This window comes from Callionymus lyra, chromosome 18 (assembly GCF_982586985.1).
Source record: "Callionymus lyra chromosome 18, fCalLyr1.hap1.1, whole genome shotgun sequence".
Lineage (NCBI taxonomy): Eukaryota > Metazoa > Chordata > Actinopteri > Syngnathiformes > Callionymidae > Callionymus > Callionymus lyra.
Window position 1 is genome coordinate 6512398 of NC_141835.1, and position 20353 is coordinate 6532750.

The 20353-nt window shown below is 36.7% G+C and overlaps 1 protein-coding gene across 2 annotated transcripts in view; it reads right to left on the reverse strand.

Moving 5' to 3' along the window:
* The window catches only part of syt14a (synaptotagmin XIVa), a 47733-nt gene that overhangs the window by 13119 nt on the left and 14261 nt on the right, over positions 1-20353 (reverse strand). For both annotated transcript variants that reach the window (XM_087779285.1, XM_087779284.1), the window contains exons 3-5: positions 15771-15923; positions 10358-10606; positions 747-1018 (exon numbers count right to left, since the gene is read on the reverse strand). In XM_087779285.1, coding sequence (XP_087635411.1) covers positions 747-1018; positions 10358-10606; positions 15771-15923 — 674 coding nt within the window. The remainder of the gene's footprint in view (positions 1-746; positions 1019-10357; positions 10607-15770; positions 15924-20353) is intronic.

The following is a 20353-nucleotide window of genomic DNA, read 5'->3' on the forward strand; positions in this document are numbered from 1 at the left end:
TATACGCCATACTTAAATTAACGCTAAAAGATAATCAAAATATAAAGTATAAATTACTCGCTTCATCTAAGAGCTTAAACGTTTGAATACACAATCAACATTTCACTCCAGACTGATTTAAACTGTTTTCAAGACAAGCTTGGAACAGAATTAGAGCCATGACACCGGTTATTTAAAACGTCCGTTTGTCTGCCCTTTTCACACCTTGGGTCGTGGATCAAAGAACGAAGCGGGAAAGACAGAGGCCCCCCACCAGAGACCATTTAAATCTTAGATTGCAAGTAGGAAGTTAGGAAGTTTGTCTGCGGGTGATTGAGACACAGGCAACTTGAAAGAACCATATGCCGGAAAGAGACGACCCCCTGGCCGGGGAAATTTGCCTTAAATATCGCGATGTTTCTACAGCTCGAGACCGTTTCTCCAGGGGCTATTGAATTGTAAAGTTTCCGGCAGAAAGCGCGTACGATCGTTCGTAAAGCTAGTATTTTGTTTGACTTGAAGCGGCGAATAAACGACCCGTGACGCTCTGCATTGACCTTTTCTCTCCACAAAGCGAAGTATAAGAACCAGGAACTGACGCCGTGTTTGAGCAACCGGAACAGACTCTGGTTTTGACCGTTTTATGTCTATATAAAAAATGAAGGTATTACTCATTGAAATAATAATAACCTCAATCTTTAGTCGACATGAGGGCGAGTATAAAACGAGTGAAAGTTTGAATGTCAAATGATCCCTTAAAGACTTACTTCCGGGCTGAGAACAGCGGTGCTGTCGCTGGGCACGTCCTCCTCGTAGCCCTTGTTGAGGTAACTCTCGCTCTCGTGGCCGTCGCTTCCCTCGCTGGCGCACTTTCCGAAGGAGAGGTGAGGGCTGCCGCTGGTGTGCGACAGGTCGCACTTGGCGTCGCCGAGGTCCGACATGGTGCAGGACATGCGGGGCGAGCCGTTCTCGTCCTGGTAGGGCGGCGGCTGCAGCTCGTCCAGGGGAGGTGTTCGCCTCATCCTCTGGATGCAATTCGCTGAAATGAAAGGAAATTATACCTAATGAAGACAAGTGAATATGTAGCAGAGTCGACCTATGAGCCACGTTGTTATTATTGTTATTATTGAACATTTTATTTGTTCAGGCTTTTCCTTGATTTTCTGGAACTCCTGTTGTGTTATCAGTTTTATCTTGACCTTTAAAGTATATACTTTATTGAATATTGTTTTGATTGTTTAAGCGCTTTGTGACCCTGGTCTGGAAAAGCGCTATATAAATAAAAAGTACTTACTTACTTACATTTTAATTGTAACCTTCTCCAACTGTGACAATGAGAATTGTTACCATATTATTAACATATTTTTGTGTTTTCTATTGTTTATTACGATGTTTAATTGCCGTCCTACCTCGAAAAAAAATGAATCCCGGTTCATGGGAAAAGTAATTGCTTGAAAAAGATGACAAGAATGTCAGCAAAAGACTTCTACAGCGACTCCAGAAGAGGAAAAAAATATTATGGAATAAATCCAGTGGGTGTTAGTGACCCTTTGATAGAGGCATGAAAGCTAAACTAGCCTAACTTTTTTAGAACTGCAACTATAAACTATACTCTCCTCTATTCCCCCACTGTATCCTCCCTCTCCATTTCCTCCCTCCATCTCTCATCATCTTAAAGCTCATTATTAACTATTATTACCCCTGATTTCATAAGATTTTTCTCCTTTTATTGGCAAGAATCTAGCGATACCATACATATTATGCTAAAAAGAAGAAACTACACGATATGTCGTGATACTGTAGTAACAAGGATATATTTGTAGTATTGTTCGAGTACTTAACTCTGGTGGAGCTGAATTTGTGTCTTGTGGAACTTTTTTTAGTAACCAAAATATGCCCATACATGCACTTTAAAAGCGGATGGAGACGACTGTATCCTCTTGTCCTCAGTCATTGCCAAGATATGGCGGGATTTAATTGTTTCATTTAGCTGCCAAGAACTGAATGACTTTACCTAATGAATCTAACGAAATATATTTGATTTTAAACACACTTAATCTACATTTGAACCGTTACAAAATTATGATTAAATTACATTTTTTTAAATCAAATAAATTGAATAATAACAATCATCAATAATAACAAACTGAACAAACCTTATTTAAATAGGTGTCACTTTTTTGGTTTGTACAAGTTGTAATAATCGCTTATATTCACATTTTCGACAAGATATTTTTATGAAAAGTCATTTTCTCCTGATAAATGTCGTATTTTTTAAAGCTCTTTATTAACTATTTTTACCTCCGATTTTCATGACAATAACCATGATTTTAGTTTTTGTTATTTCACTTCTCATTATAATTTAAAAAAAATACACGTAATTCCATCATAGATTTGAATAATATCATGGAAGTATCAGATGAGGACGTGAAGAGGACGTCAAGGGAAGACGATCAAGAACGAGTGAAGACATTAGTAAAGTCGGACACACTCGTCAACGAGGCTATTTTAAGATCCATGTTGTCCTCGTGTTGTCATCGTCAGACACAGACGTGACTCTTTATTATGCGCTTTGTTATTCTCCTCCACACTATCGTATTCACTTCATCTTTGTCTCCTACTTAGGCTGCCGATTCTCTTAAAAAGCGAGGCCTAAATAATAAATCAGATGCACTCCATTAGAGGAGTGAACCGTCTTAATCTGCCACACATGCCTCTCACCTTTGTGAAAGATTCAGTTGCCTTGAAGGCGAAGAATCAGGACTATATTGAGCTTTAAAAAAAAAAAATTGTCAGCCGCCTTGTTAAGTCTGCCTCCCTTGTCCAATTTGGATTCTCCAAAATTGAGCAGCCGGTGGTAATACTCCCATCGGGACGCCGGCGAGGAGCGCTTTAAACCTCGTCTCCGAAAGGAAAACAAAGGAGAAGAAAATAAGTTAAGAGGAGGGAAAAAAAAAATGTACCGTCTGCTAACTTTTCGGGAAAAAAAAACCCCAAAAAAAGGTGACGTAATGAGGTTCATTGTTTGAAAGTTTGGCTCTTGATAGTGTCAGACTCAACAGTGTCACAGTCTAAAGTGTCATGGAGGGCTTGATGAAAGCCGGCGCATCTGTTTTGAGCGACGTGGCGGAGCCGGGGGCGTCGCTCTTGATGCTAGCGCCGCGCTAAAGCAAGTCGTTTTCTCCAGACGCTAATTGGTAGAGTTACCTTTTTTTTTTTTTTTTTTTAATATTGTCGTACCTCCTCCGCACTCTTTAAATCTGTTCCTCCAAGCAAAGGTTTTGCTTTCAACATCCTCTATGATAGCAGGATTTAGATCTAGACCAGCTACTCGGTATGAGGCATAGAACATCCTGGACAGGAGGCCAGTACAAGTAGCAAAATGGTACAACTTCTGGAGTCACTGGTTTGCCATCACAAGACAGTTTTTTTTTTACTACCATGAGGAGAACAAACATACTGTACTTCACACAGAAATGATGAAGGTTTAAACTAAGCATTAACCAGACACCTTAAAAGTCACAAAAGTAAGTAGGGGTTTGAGAGAGCGGTTGGAGGGGCTTGAGAAAGCAGATAGACTTCTACAAAGTAGGGTCTTGAGATGGCGGCTGGAGGGGCTTGAGAAAGCAGATAGACTTCTACAAAGTAGGGTCTTGAGATGGCGGCTGGAGGGGCTTGAGAAAGCAGATAGACTTCTACAAAGTAGGGTCTTGAGATGGTGGCTGGAGGGGCTTGAGAAAGCAGATAGACTTCTACAAAGTAGGGTCTTGAGATGGTGGCTGGAGGGGCTTGAGAAAGCAGATAGACTTCTACAAAATAGGGTCTTGAGATGGCGGCTGGAGGGGCTTGAGAAAGCAGATAGACTTCTACAAAGTAGGGTCTTGAGATGGCGGCTGGAAGGGCCTGAGGAGCGACTGGAGGGGCTTGAGAAAGCAGATAGACTTTTACAAAGTAGGGTCTTGAGATGACGGCTGGAGGGGCTTGAGAAAGCAGATAGACTTCTACAAAGTAGGGTCTTGAGATGGCGGCTGGAGGGGCTTGAGAAAGCAGATAGACTTCTACAAAGTAGGGTCTTGAGATGGCGGCTGGAGGGGCTTGAGAAAGCAGATAGACTTCTACAAAGTAGGGTCTTGAGATGGTGGCTGGAGTGGCTTGAGAAAGCAGATAGACTTCTACAAAGTAGGGTCTTGAGATGGTGGCTGGAGGGGCTTGAGAAAGCAGATAGACTTCTACAAAATAGGGTCTTGAGATGGCGGCTGGAGGGGCTTGAGAAAGCAGATAGACTTCTACAAAGTAGGGTCTTGAGATGGCGGCTGGAAGGGCCTGAGGAGTGACTGGAGGGGCTTGTGAAAGCAGATAGACTTTTACAAAGTAGGGTCTTGAGATGACGGCTGGAGGGGCTTGAGAAAGCAGATAGACTTCTACAAAGTAGGGTCTTGAGATGGCGGCTGGAAGGGCCTGAGGAGCGACTGGAGGGGCTTGAAAGATTGGCTATAGGAGCCTAAGAGAGCAGATAGCTGGCTGCAAAGTAGGAACTTGAGAGAGCGACTGAAAGGGCTTGAAATAGTGGATGGAAGGGCTTGAAACAAAACAATTAGAAAATGATCTTAGAAAATAAACAATTTCCCGTAGGAGACATCCTAAGGGATCAATAAAGTTCTACCAAACCTAACCTAACCTAACCTTGAAAGAGTGGCTGTAGGGCCGTAAGAGAGTGGCTTCACCTATTTCCGTCAAGATTATCTGAAAGGTTACGCCAGTCTTTTAAGGATAAAGTCGACAATCACTTAAAAGCCATGTTTGAGTTGATTTGGCACGTTTTATTGGCAAGAATTCGATGATACATATGGAAATATAGAGGGAAAGGATATTGTAGGAACAAGGACTTATTTGTAGTTCTGTCGCGTACTTGACTCTGGTGTCCGCAGAATTTACAGACAACATGACTCTTGACAAATTCGTCAATTTGTCATTTGTTTTGAAACCAAAATATGTCCAAACATATGGAGTCAACTGTATCCTCTCGTCCTCAGTCATAGCAGGATTGTATTGCTCCTTTAGCTGCCGAGGACGCAATGACTGCTGCCATCTAGCGGCTGGAAGTTTAATTGCAACAACAACAAAAAATGTACAAACGCTGTGAATATTTGAATTATTATTTTAAATTGAATTATTTTACTGTTCACTCCCATTGATGAAATGTAAACCATCAAGAAAGGATGATGAATAAAATAAGATTATAAATCAAAAAAATATATATAATAGTCAATATTTATAATAAACTGATCAATACGGTGGCAATTACATTTTCTGACGCTCCAACTCGCAAGCATGAAGTCAGGACATTAGCATCAGCGACGCCCCAAAGGGCACCCTTAGCACGAACACAGTTCAATAACAGGGATCACACTTTCCCCCCCTTCTTTTCGGCGGAGTCGCGGCAATTACAGACGTCACGCTCGCTGAGAAATGTGACACCCTGCCACCTTATCATCCTCCTCATCATCATCATCATCATCATCATCAACATCCTCGGGAGCTTCAGGATTTGTTTTCCCTTCACATGCTCATTAGGAGCGCTGATACGCCGCGCTCTTGTTATCTTAACATAAATTACTTCCCTGAACTCCCGCCGAACTCAACAAGGATTTAAAATGTCGCCTTAAAAAAACAAAAAAAACCTGCAGTTTGTCTTGCTAGCTATGTGGGCTAATGTATTCCACCCATTTCGGTACTACAGAGGGATCTTATACGCGGGTAAATGAAGACGAAGACGATGAAGCATGACATGACGTCGTGGCGGTAATGAGCGTCTGCTCAACGCTTCGTCCAGACGAAGATGTGAATCCTGCCTTCGGTTCCTTCTCGTCTAACTCTCGGGATCGTCCTCACTTGATTGTGCCGCTTCAGCGCCCCTCATGTTTAATCCATGTGGCCCCCAGATCCGCTCAAGTGACTCCGAGAACGTGTGGAGAACGACACCAGAAGAACTGACTGTAAGTGAGGTTAACATGTGTCGGGTCTTTTTTTAGGAAACCATGGCCGCTTCCCAAATCGAACACTTCTCCGAGCGCACTGGTTTACAGTACCGTATTTACCGCACTATAAGGCGCACTTAAAAGCCTTTAATTTTCTTAATTTGCCTTATATATGAAGATTACCTGGTGGGTGACTTGTTTACAAACACTTTCATGACTTGGCGGGATTACGTCATCACGGGGCGGGATTTACGACGCACCTCACATCATGACGAACGGCTATGGCGTGATATTACTGCCACTGGTTTGAGCGAGTGTGTCTTGATCAAAATCACTCATACACGTGCGCTCTAGCCGTCATACACACGCTCAACTTCTCTGCTGCTCGCTCATCATTTGTCTTCTCACAACACCAGTCTTGCGCGCTGCTGCTGCTTGAAGCCTTTTAAACAGCATTTGAACATCGTTACCATGGTAGTTGAACGGACTTGTAAGAGCGCTTAGTAAAGTTTGACTTTGTCCGACTGCTGGTACACACTTACCGGAAATGCCTCGACAGCTTCTTCTTCTACTACTTTTTAACGCTGATCGCAACAGAAAGTTGGAACACTATCGCCAACACATGACAGCACTTTTCACCAATTGAAACAAGTTATTAAGTTGTGGTTTTTTTTGTAATTACCGTTGTTGTGTTGTTTTGTGGTAATATTTGTGTTTTCTCAAGACATTGAAGACGCGTCGTCAGTAACGTAGCTTTAGTTTAGCGTCATTTACGTCACTAAAATGGCGGCCGTTGAGGCTGGAAAGTGTCCATCGTTCCACACTCCATTTTCCTGGATGTTTGAGTGCTCATTGTGCACTACATTTTCGCACACTGCAATTGGGATGCACTTGTGCACCCAAAATACTAAGTGTAAGCGCAGAAGTGCGCGATTTGGGACAAAGCCCGGCATGGGAATCTAAAGCTTTATTTAACAAGATCTGGTTGATTTTACTTCATCAAAACACACTTTCGTCCCATGTAGAAGCAGCACTTAAATATATATACAAGAAACACTAGTTTTTGCATTAAATCAACATTAATTCAAAAAATAAATTGTGCTCTTGATGCCAATATATAAAAGTGGTTTCATTGATTTCACTCAAACTCTGGCAGGAGCCAGGGCCTCAAGCATGCATTTGATTATTTGATTATTTATTTTTGTCATCACACCGTAACATATATAAGGGTTTTTTGCTGTAATGTAAAGATATGGACATCTATAACTCTATGATAAATTTGCGAGCTAAGCTAATGGATAAAGTGCTAGCATCGTTTAGCACCCCGTAACAATTTAGTTTGAAAGATCGGTCAAGCTCTGATACAGTAATGTGAGGATTTCTAGTATTAAAGACATATTTAACAGGAAAACATTTAATGTTTTGAAGAAAAAAAAACAAGCTTTATAACTTAATTGAGGTTTTGTCAACTACTAATAGTAGTAATGAACATTTTTAACTGTATCACAAAGTTGTGTGCTAAGCTAATGGATAACAGTGCTAGTGTCGGCCCCTATAAACAGAATTTTACAACCACGAAACAATTTGTTTTTGGAATACCTGTAAAGCGTTTTTTAAATAATACTATGATTTGTAGTATTAAGGACATCTTTAACAGGAACACAAGCTTTTTAAATTGTGTTGAATTTTTTTACTGGTCATGTGGTGGTATAAAAATATAGCTGATTTTTTGTTTTTTAAAGCAAAATGATTTGTTGGTTAGAATAGTGTGCAACAGTTATTGATAGAAAAGTATAAATATTTGGCCATAACATTATGACCACATAGCTGAACGCTATCATCAAGCTGGTCATAATGTTACGGCTCTCCTCTTTGAACGCTTCAATTAAAGATGGAGCAGCAGGAGGTTCAGAACAGACATTGTTCTCCTCCTCTCGTTGAATCTCGACGCCCCTCGATCCTCGCCCGGCGACTACAGAGACCCCCTAGTGGTGGGGCGGAGGTTGCGCCGGGAGGACGCGGAGGCTGCTTCGCTACTAATGACGAAGTGGGAAGGATGTCATGCACTATTCATCCCTCGCTGCCGCACGTTCAAACGCTTCTCTAAATAGCCCAGACGCCCGGCGCTCTTATATAACAGCCAGAGGTGTTGATTCAGTGGGAGATGAACCAGAAAAAAAAATCAACTGTGGTTCAATCTTCAAATCTAATGAAATAAGGATTCATTCCTGAGATCAGGTCGAAACCATCGGGTCGTCAAATGAGAATCTGAACACGGGTAAGTTCACTTTCTAAGCTTTTTCCCTCAAATTAGGCCAAACCGATCCGACACTTTTTGTGAACAGAAGAAAGAAAGGAGTGCGAGGCTGCAGCCGGGCAGATTAGGCAGACAGTTTGACTGTTTCTGGATCCTCCCACGGAGAGTTGGCTGAGGGGGTGCAGCAGCACTTTGATCGCTCGCTCACTGAACTGTCAGCGTCGGGATGTGTGGGAAGTTTCAGACTCAAGGTGAGCCGGAGTCGTCGTCGTCGTCGTCGGAGCTACTGTACTCGATAAAAACATCCCACAATTCCAAAGGAGGTAATGAAGTGATACTTCAAGTGTTCTTCATGGAAGACAAAGAGGAGGATGACGAGGGATGAGTTTTCCATGACCTTTCACCTCACGCACAAATAGACTTAAAATTACTTTCTAAGGTGTCAATACTTTATTATTTACAAATTAATTTATTGTGAAATACTGAGTAACAAACTATCTTCTTTTTTTCCTAATAAATATAAATTAGGTATACATTTATTTAAACATAAAATGTTTGTTTTAAAGTGGAAAAATGTATGAAACCTTTGTAAGGATGACATGTTATTATTGATAGATATACGCATATTTAACAATGAAATGAAAAAGGAACATATTTATAGATGTAAAAAAAAAAAATGGATAAAATATATATATATATATATATATAAATACATTTAGTTTTATGCTTTTTTAGAAAATATTTGAGGAGGAGGATGACGAGGGAGGAGTTTTCCATGACCTTTCACCTCACGCACAAATAAAACCTTGACTAAAAATTCACTGTGTAAGGTGTATATTTTTCATCATTATTTACAATTTATTTATTGTGAAATACTGAGTAACAAACTATCTTCTTTTTTTCCTAATTAATATTAATTAGGTATACGTTTATTTAAACATAACAAAATGTTTGTTTTAAAGTGGAAACATTTATGAAACCTTTGTAAGGTTGACATGTTATTATCGATATATATACTCATATTTAACAATGAAATGAAAAAGGAACATATTTATAGATGTAAAAAAAAAAAAGGATAAAATATATATATATATATATATATATATATATATATATAAATACATTTAGTTTTATGCTTTTTTAGGAAATATTTAAGGAGGAGGATGACAAGGGAGGAGTTTTCCATGACCTTTCACCTCACGCACAAATAAAACCATGACTAAAAATTCACTGTGTAAGGTGTATATTTTTCATCATTATTTACAATTTATTTATTGTGAAATACTGAGTAACAAACTATCTTCTTTTTTTCCTAATTAATATTAATTAGGTATACGTTTATTTAAACATAACAAAATGTTTGTTTTAAAGTGGAAAAATGTATGAAACCTTTGTAAGGATGACATGTTATTATCGATATATATACTCATATTTAACAATGAAATGAAAAAGGAACATATTTATAGATGTAAAAAAAAATTGATGAAATATATATATATATATATATATATATATATATATATATATATATATGAATACATTTAGTTTTATGCTTTTTTAGCAAATATTTGATGTCACTTCGAAGTATTAAAACTTTTTTTTTATCCAAGTAACGCTTATACAGACAATTTTTTTTTTTTTTTTTTCAAAAGTGAACTGTCGTTTCTTATGTCTCTTTTTTATTGTTATTATTATTTTTTTATAACGTTTGTTTTCTTTCTTTTACGATGGACTCTTTCTAGGAAGTAAAATAGATAATATTTCCCTTTTTTCATTTTAGGACATTATTTTCTTTTATTATTATTTGTCCAACTTATTGTCTATACTTTTAGTTTTTAGAAACTCTTCTAAAAAATACTTTATATAAAAAAAATGCATTAAATTTCACCAAAAAAAATAAAAACATTTAATCATCAATTTATTTTTCCACAAAAAGAAAAAAAATCCTGCAAAAGAAAACATTTACGAGAAAGTTTTGTTTTGTTCTGATTATGAGCATAAACTAAAAAAAGTTTAAGGAAATAGCTCTACTCCGAGTCTCTGACTCCTGAGCTCCACGATATTTCTCCAGAGGAAATAATTCACCGCTCCATATTTTTGAGGTGAAAAGGATTGTGGGTAGGTAGTGAGTGAAAGAACCTACCGTCGTCCACCGAGGCGTCGCTGCTGTATCCGGTGTAATCGGACGTCAGCGCGCTGTACTTGTGTCGACTCTCCCACCGGAATCCCGCCGCCCGCTTGACCACTTTAGCCGCCGTCGTTGCCGCCGCCGCCGCCTTGGCTCCGCCCCTGAGTCCTTGGGAGCGGCTGACGGCTTCCTGGTACTGACCCATGACCTCGTCCTCGCTGTCGGACGAGGAGGCGTGCGGGTCGCCGTCTTTGTGGATCTTTTCTGCTCCAGAGAAGAGGAAGGAGTCAGAACTTCGCCCGAAGGCTGGAGAAATTGCTAACTTGCTTGAAAAACAGCTTATTCTGGGGAAATTAACCTGAAGTAAGGTAAGGTAAGGTAAGGTAAAACTTTATTGAAGTGCCCCAAAACCTGAAAGTGCATTAATGCACAGTCAGCACGTCGATACGTTCATATACTGAAGAAAATACTGCGGTGTCTAGAGGAAATACTGCTGACCACTGCAGATTTAGGACGGAGAAAATGCAGCAATATAAGTCCTTATTAATACTTAACTTTCATCTTCCTCACACATTCAAAGCAATAATTCTAAAAGTGTATTAAAACATAATAGTTCCTATAAAAAAACAAACGTGATAAAAGCTTTTAGACGATCTAAGATAGAAGAAAGGGAATAATAAGATGTATGTTTATGGGAATGAATGATAAAACACTCGCTTATCCTCCATAACCTGCACCGTTAGTAAAACTGGAGCAGAGCTGCGGTAGTTACATCTTTTCTACAGCAGGGGGAGGCAAAGCTCTTAATAAGGACTCGCATCAAGCGAGCAGATCAAGGTCATCTCTCCGTCATCGTTAATTTTAATGTTTGATTTTACTGTTTTTCTGTCAACAACAACGATGTTTCGATTATTGATTCTAGCTGAAGTTTATGATTAAGTAATAATCCCGAGATTAAATACATTTTTATTGATGTTCACCGTACGTTTATGATGGTTTCTACAGTTTTTAAAGAACCTTTATTCATTTTCCACTAATTATTTACTTTTGTAAATGTATTTTTTTCACCTTTTGCAGTGTTATTGATGTTAGCCCTCGTCTTTAAGAATTCTTTAAAAGCTCTTAATTCTTCTAAAAAACATGTTGATATTAAAAAAAAGAAAAAAAAAAAGATTTAATCCGTTTTATAAAATATTAAAAACATTCAATAAGAGGTACTTTATAAAAGATCGGGACATTTAGGATTAAATGATAGAGATAGAAGAAAAAAAATGGAATTCATTCTTTTCTTTTTCTAAAGAAAACAACTTAATATTTTTTAAAGCTCTTTACTCTTCTCAAAAAAAAAAATCAATAGATATTTTAAATAAATTGGTTTATCGTTTTTAAATATGAAAGACATTCTGTTAAAGGCCCTGAATGATGAATGAATAAATAAAGAATGAATTGAAAAAAAACAAACTAAATTAAATATACATTAATCGCTTTCACTGCTAGTGTTGACATGCAACCTTCTTTGAGGCGTTTTTTAAAGCTCATTATTGTTCTTTAAAAAACAAAAGAAAATTAACATTAAAAAAGTAAAACATATAAAAAACATTCCATAAAAGGCAAAGTTTTATCTATCTATCCATCCATCCATCCATCCATCCATCCATATATCCATCCATCCATCCATCTATATATCCATCCATCCATCCATCTATATATCCATCCATCCATCCATCTATATATCCATCTATATATCCATCCATCCATCCATCTATATATCCATTCATCCATCCATCCAACTATCCATCCATCCAACTATCCATCTATATATCCATCCATCTATATATCCATTCATCCATCCATCCATCATCTATCCATCCAACTATCCATCCATCCATATATCCATTCATCCATCCATCCATCTATATATCCATCCATCCATCCATCCATCTATATATCCATCCATCCATCCATCTATATATCCATCCATCTATATATCTATATATCCATCCATCTATATCCATCCATCTATATATCCATCCATCTATATATCTATATATCCATCCATCTATATATCCATCCATCCATCTATATATCTATATATCCATCCATCCAACTATCCATCCATCCATATATCCATTCATCCATCCATCCATCCATCCATCCATCCATCCATCTATATATCCATTCATCCATCCATCTATATATCCATCCATCCATCCATCTATATATCCATCCATCCATCCATCTATATATCCATCCATCCATCCATCTATATATCCATCTATATATCCATCCATCCATCCATCTATATATCCATTCATCCATCCATCCAACTATCCATCCATCCAACTATCCATCTATATATCCATCCATCTATATATCCATTCATCCATCCATCCATCATCTATCCATCCAACTATCCATCCATCCATATATCCATTCATCCATCCATCCATCTATATATCCATCCATCCATCCATCCATCTATATATCCATCCATCCATCCATCTATATATCCATCCATCTATATATCTATATATCCATCCATCTATATATCCATCCATCTATATATCTATATATCCATCCATCTATATCCATCCATCTATATATCCATCCATCCATCTATATATCTATATATCCATCCATCCAACTATCCATCCATCCATATATCCATTCATCCATCCATCCATCCATCCATCCATCTATATATCCATTCATCCATCCATCTATATATCCATCCATCCATCCATCTATATATCCATCCATCCATCCATCCATCTATATATCCATCCATCCATCCATCTATATATCTATATATCCATCCATCTATATATCTATATATCCATCCATCTATATCCATCCATCTATATATCCATCCATCTATATATCTATATATCCATCCATCTATATATCTATATATCCATCCATCTATATCCATCCATCTATATATCTATATATCCATCCATCTATATATCCATCCATCTATATATCTATATATCCATCCATCTATATATCCATCCATCTATATATCTACATATCCATCCATCTATATCCATCCATCTATATATCTATATATCCATCCATCTATATATCTATATATCCATCCATCCATCTATATATCCATCCATCTATATCCATCCATCTATATATCTATATATCCATCCATCCATCCATCTATATATCCATCCATCTATATCCATCCATCTATATATCTATATATCCATCCATCCATCCATCCATCTATCTATATATCCATCCATCTATATATCCATCCATCCATCTATATATCCATCCATCTATATCCATCCATCTATATATCTATATATCCATCCATCCATCCATCCATCTATATATCTATATATCCATCCATCTATATATCCATCTATCCATCTATATATCCATCCATCCATCCATCCATCTACTACAGTAAATAAAGTGTACACTTTAAATAATAATTTAAAAAAAGTTTTTAAAAACTAGAAACCTTCTTTTCCAGGATATTTGTAAAGCTTTAATAAGTACTTTTTTTTTTTAAAGCTATAGAAAAAATAACTGCATCCATCATCTATCCATCCAACTATCCATCCATCCATATATCCATTCATCCATCCATCCATCTATATATCCATCCATCCATCCATCCATCTATATATCCATCCATCCATCCATCTATATATCCATCCATCTATATATCTATATATCCATCCATCTATATCCATCCATCTATATATCCATCCATCTATATATCTATATATCCATCCATCTATATCCATCCATCTATATATCCATCCATCCATCTATATATCTATATATCCATCCATCCAACTATCCATCCATCCATATATCCATTCATCCATCCATCCATCCATCCATCCATCTATATATCCATTCATCCATCCATCTATATATCCATCCATCCATCCATCTATATATCCATCCATCCATCCATCTATATATCCATCTATATATCCATCCATCCATCCATCTATATATCCATTCATCCATCCATCCAACTATCCATCCATCCAACTATCCATCTATATATCCATCCATCTATATATCCATTCATCCATCCATCCATCATCTATCCATCCAACTATCCATCCATCCATATATCCATTCATCCATCCATCCATCTATATATCCATCCATCCATCCATCCATCTATATATCCATCCATCCATCCATCTATATATCCATCCATCTATATATCTATATATCCATCCATCTATATCCATCCATCTATATATCCATCCATCTATATATCTATATATCCATCCATCTATATCCATCCATCTATATATCCATCCATCCATCTATATATCTATATATCCATCCATCCAACTATCCATCCATCCATATATCCATTCATCCATCCATCCATCCATCCATCCATCTATATATCCATTCATCCATCCATCTATATATCCATCCATCCATCCATCTATATATCCATCCATCCATCCATCCATCTATATATCCATCCATCCATCCATCTATATATCTATATATCCATCCATCTATATATCTATATATCCATCCATCTATATCCATCCATCTATATATCCATCCATCTATATATCTATATATCCATCCATCTATATATCTATATATCCATCCATCTATATCCATCCATCTATATATCTATATATCCATCCATCTATATCCATCCATCTATATATCCATCCATCTATATATCTATATATCCATCCATCTATATATCCATCCATCTATATATCTACATATCCATCCATCTATATCCATCCATCTATATATCTATATATCCATCCATCTATATATCTATATATCCATCCATCCATCTATATATCCATCCATCTATATCCATCCATCTATATATCTATATATCCATCCATCCATCCATCTATATATCCATCCATCTATATCCATCCATCTATATATCTATATATCCATCCATCCATCCATCCATCTATCTATATATCCATCCATCTATATATCCATCCATCCATCTATATATCCATCCATCTATATCCATCCATCTATATATCTATATATCCATCCATCCATCCATCCATCTATATATCTATATATCCATCCATCTATATATCCATCTATCCATCTATATATCCATCCATCCATCCATCCATCTACTACAGTAAATAAAGTGTACACTTTAAATAATAATTTAAAAAAAGTTTTTAAAAACTAGAAACCTTCTTTTCCAGGATATTTGTAAAGCTTTAATAAGTACTTTTTTTTTTTTAAAGCTATAGAAAAAATAACTGCTCAAAAAATGAGGAGTAAAACGCACTAAACTGTATATGAGTTTGTTGGTTATTTGCAAATATATGTATAAAAAAAACATGTTTTACTTGAACTTGCTAATATTTATGAAGATAATTGTCGCACATAATCATCTGCATGACGACGGTGAAGACGTTGTTGTGGATCAGACCTTGAAGCTCGGAGCTCTTCCTGAACTCCTCAAGGCACGGGAGGCTCCCTGGGCTGTCGAGCGTCAGCTTGTTGTTGAGGTACCAGAAGACGAAGGTCATGAGGATGATGAAGAGGCCGATGGCGGTCAGGATCCCCAGCACCTCCGGAGACACTGCGGGGACACACACAAAAAAAAGGTCCATCATTAAAGGAGGCGAAGAGACGGAGACGTCACCTGTTGGTTGCTATGGCAACAAGTGCACGTCACTCCAGGCCTTGTTCAAGAAAGAGAGCGAACATTGTGATGATGGACGAGTTTGTCCTACATTTTCAGGACAATGAGGAACGTTGTTGTTTAGGGGAGGATAGAGGATTTGGAATTTTTTATACATATATTTGCAAATAACCAACAAACTCATATACATTTTTCGGGCATTTTAATCCTCCTTTTTTGAGCAGTTATTTTTTCTATAGCTTTTTTTAAAAAAAGAAAAAAGTACTTATTAAAGCTTTACAAATATCGTGGAAAAGAAGGTTTCTAGTTTTTTTTAAAACTTTTTTATAATATACTATATTATTATTATTTACAGTTTATTTTTGGTTTTATTTTGTTTTTTAAGAAATGATGATTATTCAATACAATTCATATACTGTATATATATATATATATATATATATATATATATATATATATATAGGTATACAAGAAAATAATACAATTTATATTTTAATTATTATGAATATATGGTCTTAGTTTTGATACAACTTTGATTATGAAAAGCTTCGAGAAGATAACAAGAACAAAGACCAAATATTCATAAAAATTAAAATATAAATTGTATTATTTTCTTTTATACCTATATAAATACAGTACATGAATTGTATTGAATAATCCTAATCTTCTCAATAAAAACCAAAAGATAATAAACTGTAAATAATAATAATATAGTATGTTGTAAAAAAGTTGTAAATAATAATAATATAGTATGTTATAAGAAAGTTTTAATAACTAGAAACCTTTTTTCCAGGATATTTGTAAAGCTTTAATAAGTACTTAAAAAAAAAAATATATATATATATATATATATATATAGAAAAAAAAACTGCTTAAAAAAAGGGTTTAAAAGGAGGATTAAAACACACGAAAACTGTATACAAGTTTGTTGGTTATTTGCAAATATGTGTAGAAAAAAACATGTTTTACTTGAAATTGCTAATATTTATGAAGATAATTGTCGCACATAATCATCTGTGTGACGACGTTGTTGTTTAGGGGAGGATAGAGGATTCGGAAGCGGCTCAGAAGACAGTTTTGATACAACTTTGATTATGAAAAGCTTCGAGCAGAAAACAAAAACAAAGATCATATATTCATAATAATTCATTCATTCTATTTCTACCACTTTATCACTTATGGTGTTCGTGGGAAGACTGGAGCCAGTTTCATTGGGCGAGAGGCAGGGGACACCCTGGACAGGACGCCAGTATAAATTGTAAATTTTCTTGTATACCTACATCTACATCATAAATATATATATTATATATATATATATATGATACTGTAGGATATATTTGTAGTATTGTCAAGTACTTGAATCTGGGGTTACAGACTGTTGACGAAGTCGTAACTGCTTTCATTGGTTTTCAAATTAAAATATGTCCAAAAATCAATTTTAGAAGCTGATTTTAGTAGACTGTATCCTCTCGTCCTCAGTCAGGCTTAAATTGTTCCTTTAGCTACGGAGGACGCAATGACTGCTGCCATCTAATAACAAATGTAAATAATCCAAAAACTTTTTTTTTTTTTTTTTTTTACACATTTATTGGAACATAAGCCATAAAATAACTATGATTAAAAAATAAATTGTGATTTGTAAACAAGAAAAAAATGTATACATTCCTGTTATATATCGATACAGTACTGTGGGCAAAAAAAAATCACTTGAGTTTTGTATATTATGTATATATATATATATATATATATATATATGAATTGTATTGAATAATCATAATTTCCTTAAGAAAAAACAAAAGATAATAAACTGTAAATAATAATAATATAGTATATTATAAGCGTTTTTATGAATTAAAAGATAACTTTTAAATCGGTTTTCCTTTCTACTCTACGCCACTTCTTTTAAAACCATTTCTCAAGTGTCTCCAGGCGTCGAGCCGGCGATGAACAGACCATAACTCGCCGCCGCCGTAAAATAAAAGCTTCAGCTCATGTGATGTGGAAGCAAATGGAATGAAAAAGACATGAGCGGCGTGATTGTTAATGGAAGACATCTTTCATTTTAATAAAAGCTCATTCAGGATGATAGATGGACGTCCATTAATCCAGATCAAACGAGTGGATGACAGATAACTCCTATTCTACCTTCGTGACTGCGTTATGTAATGAACTTAAAACTGCCAGACTCACTTTTTTTTTAACACCCACCCCAGGAAGTTACATAACTGAGCCGTTGTTTTGCGGCTCCATGGTTTGTTAGGGTAGGCGGCCATGTTTGGTCACATGGTCTCGCGGCGTTCCTCCCTCAGGGCTGCTCCGTCTGCTCGTCCAGTACCAGCTTTCGCTGAATTATTCACGGCCCAGATGGAGCCAGATCCTGATCCTGATCGCTCTCCAAAGTGCTTCCTTACGAAAATTCAATCACGGTCTCGCTCGTCACTTTTTACGCGAGCCCATGAACACACCGAGGACTGCCCCCCCACCACCACCAAAAAAGAAAACGTGAATTGAAACAACTTAAATACAACACACATTAAACTATCGCAAAAACTGTTCTTTGATGTCGATATTAAAACATCAGATTGGAAGATTGAGTATATTTTTTTAATGGCTCCCCCCACTGTTGAGACGGTGTCATTGTTCGGGTAATTGACAAAAAAAAAAGAAAGTCAGATTTCCCCCCCCCCCACGATTAGGGCTGCACAATATATCGAAAAAATATCGCAATATTGGCTCGGCGATATGCATATCGAAAACATGTGCGATTTATAATTAATTTATATATTTTTTTTATTGTATAAATCAAGCATTTCTTAAATGTGCACTTCGACCAATCAGTGTTACGTTCTGTAAAGTTGTGAGTTTGTACTTCTATGTCTCGTTGTCATTTACGTCTCCGTCTGTTCGTCAGCTGTGCGGCGCAGCTTGCAAGGCTCGGTTGCTATGGCGACGCGTCTTGCCAATGAGCTAAGTTGTTAGCGTCAGGTCATTTATAAACTGTTATGTGTGCGTCTACAAGAAAGTGGGATTTATTATTGATTTGATGATATCACGACGCGCCGGCGGCTCCTCTCTGATGTTGTTCAGTTTTGTGGGAAACCAATGCAACATAAAGTATATCATGTCGGCACTGAAGCGTGGAAATAAACTAAAGGGAAATATCGCATCGTTTACCTTATCTAAAACCTCGGACCTCCCCTACAGTACTTGCACACAGGCGCGTGCATGTGGCTACATTTTTAGGTCAAAGAAAAGAATATTGCATTAATATCGATATCGCAATTCAAGACACCAATATCGAATATCTTGCAGCCTTACCCACAATACTGTATCGATATATAACAGGACTTTATCGATTTTTTTTTGCTTACAAATCACATTTTGTTTTTAATTCATGGTTCTTTTGCTTTTATTCCAATAAATATGTGTTAAAAAAAACAATTAACATTAACACATTTTTTAAAGCGTTAGTTCATTTTTGCGTTGCAATTAAACTTCCTACTGTTAGATGGCAGCAGTCATTACGTCCTCCGTAGCTGAAGGAAAAGTTGAATCCTGCGATGACTGAGGACAAGAGGATACAATCTACTAAAATCAGCTTTTAAAATTGATTTTTGGACATATTTTGGTTTCCAAACCAATGAAAGCAGTTACGACTTCGTCAACCGTCCGGAAATTCTGTAACACCAGAGTCAAGTACTCGACAATACTACAAATATATCCTACAGTATCATAATACATCGTATCTTTGCCGCGTTCATTAATGTCCTACGCTAACACGTTTAGCTTCTGCGGCCCTGTCTCCACAACAATTGACCTCTGGTGACCCCCCGACAGTTGAGTTTGAAACCCGTGATCTAAATGAAATGTATTGAGAAATTACACAAATAAAACAAAACTACTTTAGCTTTATATTATGATGTCGCTTAATCTTTTGCGTTAGATTTCTTTTGTTGTTGTTGTAAGAAAATATATGAGAATAAATTGCATAAAATCAACTAAAAATGTTATAAAATACAATTAAATTAAAGCTTGTCATTTTATTTAAAAAATATAAATATTTAAGCTCATTGTATTGATCCTTTACCATTTATTGTCGCTCCCTAGAATACATCGTGGCCCCTGAATAAATTGATTTGACCCCTACAAGATGTTTAAGAGGTCTTGGAAACACCCAGCCAATCCCCATAAGCCACAATATTGTGACGGAAAAGAAAGTCCGACCTTGTTGCCGTGGCAACAGCTCCCAGGTGAAAAAAATGGAGCGACAGACTGTTGTGTCCTGAAGGGTCTTTTGGTAATAGAGGACGAGCGATGAGGATGGGGGACGCTGACATTGTAGTGCTGAGCCGACGGTCAGAATCCTC